This window comes from Drosophila innubila (assembly GCF_004354385.1).
Source record: "Drosophila innubila isolate TH190305 chromosome 3R unlocalized genomic scaffold, UK_Dinn_1.0 2_E_3R, whole genome shotgun sequence".
Taxonomy (NCBI): domain Eukaryota; kingdom Metazoa; phylum Arthropoda; class Insecta; order Diptera; family Drosophilidae; genus Drosophila; species Drosophila innubila.
Window position 1 is genome coordinate 31055898 of NW_022995380.1, and position 8741 is coordinate 31064638.

Consider the following 8741-nt stretch of genomic DNA (forward strand, 5'->3'; position numbering starts at 1 on the left):
ATTCCACTTGATGTCAGTTCATATTTCAACTTGGCTTTCCATTTCGCTTTCAGCTATAGTCTGCACTTGCCATAATTAAAGTTGCTTTTCTGCCTGCGAATGTTATCACTTTAAGTAAAATCACTAAAATAAACAACTAAATCTTTTTATAAAACCACAAAAGCAATTAAATAAGTCAGGTTTATTTTTCTACTTCATTTGAAAACTTATTGCACATTAATTGTAAAGTTATTGCTTGGCTTATTATAATTTGACCTTAATTACAAACTTAAGCATATTACAGAATAATGTATACATATGTATAGAAATTTTGAAATGATTTGTCTGATTAGTTCTGAAAAAAATCATGTATATATATTTTTATGCTTTTGTGATCTGCTTGTCTCGATAAACGTCGATAAACGCCCCTATATCAGAAGTCCGTTATGTGGTTTGGGTTCAGTTGCAATTAACACTAACCTGAAGATGAAATACTTGGCACTGTTAATCTTGGTTCTCATTGGACTCAGAAATTTTAAATAAACAGAAGCAGAAAAATATAAAACATATTTATACAAAAAATTAATTTTTGATCGACAGTTCTATGAAATATTTTTGCCGATTTGCAAACCCTGTGGTCTGTAAAATAGTATACATGGTTTTTAAGTGCTGAGTTTTATGGAGCATATGAGAGAGAGACAAGAGACAAAATTTTCGAAAAGTTTGGCTTGGATTTTGGACAGATCTTTTCTACAACAGCTACACGATATGGTTATCCTATTCGGACCGGATTTTACAAATATTCCTACATCCTGCAGTAAAAAGTCGGATCGAAACCACGTTTCATCATTTATCATTGTCATCATTTATATCGATTTAGCATATATTATTGATAAGGAACATATACACATTGTTTTAGGTGAAGGACAAAAGATAATAATGTTTACAGGATATAATAATAGGGGTGAAATAGGGGTAAATAGAAATTTTAAATAAAAGGGGGGAAACTTTGTGAGTAGTTGTAAATATAATTATTTGAAAAATATAAAAATGATTTATAAAAATGCATAACCAAATAATAACAAGGCGACCTGACCCCCTGCTCGTTTTGCTCGCGGTAAGCTGCGTGCTCAAAAATTGATATAGAACTATTTTTAAATTTGTATAATCAGTATTGAAAATAAAATCATTTTATGTTCATTAAATAACAATTAAAATATTAATTTACTATAAAAATACTTTATTTAATTAGATAAAAAAAAGACATTTAAAAATTGCTTTTTCAAGTCAACTTCCAATCAGAGATAGCTATATTTATAGTTCATTGATTGTAATTATGTGTAGACTATAATCCTTTGGTTGTCTGTGGAATACTTGCCTGTTTTTGGTTGTTGCTCTGATTGTTATTGTCCTTATTGTTATGGTTTAATTCCACAATGGGCAGTGAGTTTGGTTATTTGCATATTTAACACCTCTTGGCATTTTGTGCACTCTCACTCATGATTTGTGTGTGTGCGTGTTTTGTGTCATGTAACAACCGCGACATGCAATTTACGCTCTGACTTGCAACTTGCCACTTGCAACGTGCCACATACAGTGGAACTTGCAGCATGAAGGCCAATCAGCCATCAGGCATCCATCAGGCGTCAGGCGTCAGGCGTCAACCGTCAACCGTCAAATGTGCTCAGAGTCTGAAACTTTAATTGCCCGCGCACTTTGAAAACAATTTGATACTAATAACTTTCACACCTGACTCTGACCACTGCTACAATAAACAGTTGCACACACACACACACGATTCGATTCGAATTGAACTTACGAATGTTATTCACTTGATATCGTTAACCGCTCGAATTGCTTTACCAACATTTGTTGCCACATTCACTGCCGCTGTGACGTCCGTGCCACAGACCCAAACGAATTCGACTGAACGGTTTTTGGCATGGGCACAATTTGCCTAGCCAGTAACAAACTGTGGCAATCGGCAACAGCTTCGTGTCCTGCTCGTGCTCGGCTCTTCTCGGCCTGACAGGACTATGAACTAAACTCAACTGCGGAGCTTTTTTTTTTAGCACAAAGAGCACATGTTGCACAACTTTCAAATATCGTAAGCATTTTAAGAGAGTTAAAAACAAAGAGAAATGTACGATTTAATTTGGTTAAGAGGACTCGACTTTAAACGAGATTTAAGTAAACAATACCTGTCGGAAAAATGTCACTAAGTGAGGTCATTTTTTAAACACTGTGGTATAACAGATGTTGCGGGACTGAGATGAAGTTCAGACTGAAAATAATGGTAAAGAATTCTGTTTGCATTCCCCCATAACAACATCAAGAACAATACGAGGGTTTCGAAGTTGATGTTTTGGCCAGCATATATACCAGGAAAATGGGTAAGCCTAGATCAAAGTGTGCAACAAAGTGCTCTCTTTGTATACCCTGTACTTATTGAAAATGACTGAGAAGGTAAGCTCTGTTTTTGTTAATAAAAGAGATAGATCATTCACAAACAACTCTGTATATATCTTTGTTTTTCTACAAGAACAAAATGATTTTTGAGACTTATTCAGCTCATAAGTCGAAAAGAAAAGCTTACAACTAATTTTTAAAAAAATGTAAAAAATGTCAATTTTTATGTTCTCATATTATTTTAAACGGAAAAAAAATTTATGATTAGAAAAACTTGTTGGAATATTTTAAGAGGGTATCTCACAGTCGAACAGCATTTATATTAATTTGATATATTTTTCTGAGTACTTTGAGAATTTTGTCAATTGAAATTTGTCGTTTTATGAACTTATGGAGCATAGTATAGTATATTCGGTATATATATACATACATATACATATACATATAAATATTTGTTGTGATAGGTATTCTTTTTGATTTTTTACTTGGCTAAATTCAACTGAGCACGCTTTTCCTAATGTAGCAGTCAGCAAATAAAAGAAATCAAATAAAACACACAAAGAACCACAGAGAGAGACACACACACATATATAAGCGAAAGACTGTGTGTGTGCGTGTGTGTGTGTCACGAGTATGTGTGTGTGCGTGTTTTGATGGGGCGCTTCTAACGTTGTGGTTTCATTTGGCAAAGCACAAAATTCTTCTATATAAAATAACGGAAACAACTAAACTAAACTGAACTGAACTAAACTAAAATAAACTGATCTGAACGGAACTCAAAGCGAAAATCCAACCCAAAAACCCAATTCCAAATTTAAGCCAAAATAAAAAAAGCAAAAAAAATAGGAAAAAAAAGAAACCAGCAGCTGAAATTGTTAACCTTTTGGGGATATCAACTAACCAAACAGGGAAACAAACCTGGCGGACAGCCAGCGGCAACAGCAGCAACATTTAAGTTTTTATCAGAGCAAGAACAAAATAAAGTTTTCTTTCCAGCCAGTACAGTGCCAACCGAAAAAAGACGAACCACAACAGCAGCAGCAACAACAACAACAGAAGCCACAAGTGCGCGCAGTGCCCAAAGGACATTCAAGGAGGACTTTAAGCACAATTTCTACTTCTTCATTTTCATCACTTCTTAGTTATCTTTTTTTTTCTGCTCCTTCGCGTGGACAAAGTTTTATATCCCTTTCAATTTGATTTCTGTCGGAGTACTTTCAAAGGATTTAACAGGTGAGATACGCCATTCTCCCCCCCAGGATGAATACGTCTAGAGTCTAGACACGTGTCAAATCATTTCCGGTAGCAATTAAATGCAAATCAAATACGCCAACTAAATGACAGCTGACTTAGAAGCCATAAACGATTCGTCATGTGTGTCGAATTTGATTTGCATTTAGCAGACAGCCAAAGAGGAAATCGATTAATCCTTTTCCCATCCTCCTACACATATGTATATTCCCTCGCGAAGCGTTTAATTTATTTGTAACAAAAACTCTTGGTTAGGAATTATCTTAACAATAAGATTTTATTGCTCTAATAATTATAACTTATATTATAATATTTTCATAAATAGAAAAAACATTCTGATTATAAAACTATCCAATTTATTAAGAATGCTAAGAAATTATTGCTCTAATAATTATAGCGAACTTATATTATGATATTTTCATAAATAGAAAAAACATTCTGTTTATAAAACTATAGAATTTATTAAAAAGGCATCTTTCTGTATTTTTCAAGATAAAGGAAAATAAAAATGTATGATTTTAGAAACTAATCTCTCAAATCTTCATGAACCTTAGCATCATATCAATCTATTAAATGCGGAAAGTACATATATAGAAACTGGTTTGATCGATTTACTATACCATATAGGCTTCATACAAAGGATCGATTCAAAATCTGTACTAAGTATGAAAATAATATATATTTTTTTATTTTTTCTCTAGTAATCTCTCCTATTATGCATTTGCTATGGTCCGACCAAAATTAATTGAAATCGGTCTATTATAACATTTAGCTGCCGTAATAAGTATCGATCGAAAATTAAACTTTAGTATGAATAAATTTTATTTAGTGAGATAAACCAACGAGTCTCACAAAATATGAACTTAGTGCTGTTTAGGATCCTGAACAAATTAATTTGAAATCTATAAACTATATCATATAGCTGCCAAAGGAAAAAAATAAAATAAAATATACTTTAATTTTTTTTCTCTCTCTCTCTCTCTGTCTCTCTCTCTCTCTCTCTATCTGTCAGCTGTCACAATGAGCAATAGGAAAAATCGTATTGACGCCTCGACTTTGTCCCCAAGGGGATCCAAGCCCAAGAATCTGAGCAAATCCAAGACCAGTAATAATAATACATCTCAAGCTGGCTCCACTCGACTGCCTGGCATTGAGGAGAATGCGCAGAGTGAGAGCGGAAATGCGCCCTTTGTACTGGTCGACGGTATGAGTACAAAGAGTCGTCAGCAGCTCCACCTGGCGTTGTCCAAGTGCGAGAAGAGACGCATGAAGTGGATCCAGAGGCAGTGCTGTGTGCTGCCCTTGCTCAAATATATGAAGCCATCGATAAGAGTTGAGGCCACAACGGCTGTGGAAATGGAAGCACAGGCTGAACTGGACTTTCAGGAGGATCTCAAGCAACTTTGCATTGCCGAGCTGACCGTGGGAGATGTCTGGGAGAGAGCTGGAGCAGTGACACCCATTGCACACACTTCCAGTGTTGAGAATCTGTTGCAGAATAAGCCAAGACTGGAGGAAATCCGTTCACAGTTGGAGCAACTGCGTAAAAGTCAAGAGGAGACTGACAGGAACTTGTCAATCCGAGCTAAAAAGGACTCGACAACGAAACAACCCAGACTATTGCGACAAGGCACATTTGATGTGAAGCGGGATGATCAGCTCTTAACATCATCTTCACGCTGCTCCATAGGCAGCTCCAAAATCATGAGCATGGCCAATAGATCGCATCCATCATCGCAATGTTCGCTGATGAGAGGCGTCACACCAAGACCAACAAACAGCACGACTTGTTTATTTCAAAACAAGTCCTATACTCTAGTTACGGACTCCAAAAAGGTCAGCAGAGTGCCGAGTTTGCATGCATCCAGGACAATTGAGTTGCCCAAGATTATTAATAAAATTGGCGATCTGCTGTTGCAGCTGCCGCTGGAGCAGCAGCAGAAATATAAGCTGGAAAATAAGGAATCCTACGCGTACGTGGTAACCATTACACCCAACACGGATACTGAGACCTCGGATGTGGAGTCGATTGCGACATCCTCAATCCATCCCAATACATCCCGATCTGCCATCTGTAATTCGACTACGCCCAGTGTCAGCAACTCTTCCCTTTTGGACACTGATCCTGCAGCCCATTTAGGATCACAACGAATCAAGACCCAACCGCCTCCCATTCAACCCAAGTCGCGCTCATTCCTCAAGATGTCCTCCAGAATATTAAAGAAAATAAAGAATTGACTTAATGACGTTGTTGGAGAGTTCCAGCTTTTCAAGGCATTCGAATCAAAGGCGCCATCGCTCAAAACTTTATACAGTTATTTGATCCATATATTTCTAAATAAAAAGAGAAGTGACTATTTAAGATAGGAAAAATGTATTTCAGTGTCTTCCAAATTTATTATATAATTATCTGCGCCAAAACTTAGTCAAAGTCCTATTTTAAAAAAATATTCTAAATGAACAAAATTTGAATACAAAATGAATTAAGAGGCCAAACCATGATTAAAATGAAATTCCGCTTGAAAATCGGTTAAGATTTAAAAAAGTTATGCAGGTTTGAAGTTGGTCAAAACCTTTAACTTATCAACTTTACAAGTCAAAATTTTTGTACCATTTTCCATGATTTTTTACAGAAAAATGAAAGATGTCAGAAACAAATTTAAAGTGTTGTTTTATACTAATTTTGATAAAAGAAGTTGATTAAAAGTGAAAACATGAGATTTAAAATTTTCAATTTTCAAAATATCAAAGGGGGGACCCTATGCTTAAAAATCAAAACCAATATCTAGAGGGTAAAATATTTTTTTTTTTAGTTAAATTAAATATTAATGCAGAATAAATTTAGAGGCCAAATCATGACTAAAATGACATTCCGCTTAAAAATCGGTTAAGATTTAAAAAAGTTATGCAGGTTTGAAGTTGGTCAAACCTTCAACTTAGCAACTTTACAAGTCAAAATTTTTGTACAATTTTACATGATTTTTTACAGAAAAATGAAAGATGTCAGAAACAAATTTAAAGTGTTGTTTTATACTAATTACGATATAATAAGTTGATTAAAAGTGAAAACTTGAGATTTAAAATTTTAAAATTTCAATATTCCAAAGGGGGGACCCTAAGCATAGAAATCAGAACCGAGATACAGAGGTAAAATTTTTTTTCTTTCAAAATTAATAAAATTCGAATGTAGAATGCATTTAGAGGCCAAATCATGACTAAAATGACATTCCGCTTGAAAATCGGTTAAGATTTAAGAAAGTTATGCAGGTTTGAATTTGGTCAAACATTTAACTTGGTAACTTTACAAGTCAAAATTTAAGTCATATTAATATATTACATTTTTTTAAAAAATACTTTCGCTGTTTCTGTACACTCCAAATAAATCCCATGCTAGAACAAACTGGATGAGGTGCACTTTCGTCAAGTTTGGTTGTGGCTGAAGGGGCTTACTTAATTGGTAGCCTAATTGCTACTTGCGCTTTACCTGCCACGCAACAGTCGCACTTTCAGTGCTTATTTTCGTGGCAACGTTTGGATAATTGTGGCAAAAGTGCTTTAAACTTTCTCTCAGTACTCTTTTGCCTTGAGCTCGAAATTAAAGTGCGTTCGGAGTGGAGGAGTAGCTCAGCCGGATAACTGGGAATGCAGCTACTCCCACTTCCGGAGCGGTTCTGTCCGTTTCGGCCCAAAAGAGCCTTGTATCAAGTTTTTGCCAGATTTGAGAAAATGTCAGCCAATTGGTTGCCATGTCTGTTGCTGTTGTTCTTTCTCTCAGCTCAGCTCTGGCTGAAAAATCATTTGTGGGTCCAGCTTCGTTGGGACTCTCAAATTGCAAGATTGACTCGAGGCAGCGACAGAGACAGAGGCAGCGACAGCGACAGAGACAGCGACAGAGGCAGCGACAGCGACAGAGACAAAAGTTTCAATTAGATTTAATGAAATCACAAACAAAATTTCTCAACGGAGACTCGGCGTTCTTTGAGGCTTTGTCAATGAGTTTGGCCAACAAAACCAAATTATAAACAACATCTAAATTAATGCCTTGGGGGCGCAAGTGGGCAGGAGGCGTGGCAGCGGTCACTCAAAGCTCAGCTCACAAACACAACAACATTTTGCAAATTGTTTGACCAATTTTTTTGTCCTTCTCAGTCTGTCATTTTAGCATTTTCGTTGCCAAATACATTTCATGATTTACTGCGAACCAAAACAGGAAGCTCTGGGCAAGTGGAGGATGAAAACAGTGGCTGCCACATGGTGCATGCCCCCGAGTCGAGTGGGCGTTACATAAAATTTGCAATTAGATTTGGTAAAAAGCAGCCGCAGCATCCGCGAGGCGCCTCAAACCAATGCCACAAGCGAGTTGTACACTGATAAAAAATATGTTCTAAAATCAAGAGTTTGGTCTCAAAACTACGATTTTTGGTCTAAAAAATGCGTCGAGAAAATTCTTAAATTAAGAGCACGCATCTTGATATTAAGAACATTTTAAATAAGACCAAGTTCTTATTTTTAGAATAAATGTTCTTAAAATTAAAATCAAAAAATTAAATAAATAAAAACTATTTTTTATATTTATAATTTTTTTTATTTGTAAATTTCGATTAATTTACATTTTATTATGTTTTAGTGTTTTAGTAATTTTATAAATGTTATTTTAATTTGTTACGAATGGGATTCGAACCGCCGCCTTGTTACTTTCCTAACAATTTAAGATTTTTATTCTTATATTAAGATTTTAAGATTTTTTAGATTAATAATCTTACTTTTAGTAATTTGGTCTTAAAATAATCTTATTTTAAGAACAAAATATTTAAGATCAATGTTCTAGATTTTAGAAGTTGGTCTTTTTTTCAGTGTAGCCACGTTAGTTGGCCCTACCAATTTTTAATGCAGAAAGTTTAATCGCAACGGCGACGACGACGACGACAACGACAACGTCGCATTTCCGCCGTTTGTTGGATTTCGACTGCATTTCCTGCAGCAACAACATCTGCTCTCGGCAGCATCATCAAATTTGCTGCTTAATATTAGCCAAGGTTGGAGAATAGCGGGAGTGGCAGAGCGAGAATAGGGAATTGGGAATAGAGAATGTAGAATGCAGA

At 35.5% G+C, this 8741-nt stretch overlaps 1 protein-coding gene across 1 annotated transcript; it reads left to right on the forward strand.

The window, feature by feature from the left end:
- Positions 1–2841: 2841 nt before the first annotated feature.
- LOC117790436 lies at positions 2842–6016 on the forward strand. Its single transcript, XM_034629889.1, has 2 exons — positions 2842–3621; positions 4652–6016. Exon 2 carries the CDS (start codon positions 4660–4662, stop codon positions 5875–5877), a length of 1218 nt encoding a protein of 405 aa, XP_034485780.1. The 5' UTR covers positions 2842–3621; positions 4652–4659; the 3' UTR covers positions 5878–6016.
- Positions 6017–8741: the final 2725 nt, after the last annotated feature.

Bases quoted from the DNA above. Each gene is read 5' to 3' on its own strand.
- LOC117790436 (XM_034629889.1), top strand. From the start codon at position 4,660: ATGAGCAATAGGAAAAATCGTATTGACGCCTCGACTTTGTCCCCAAGG.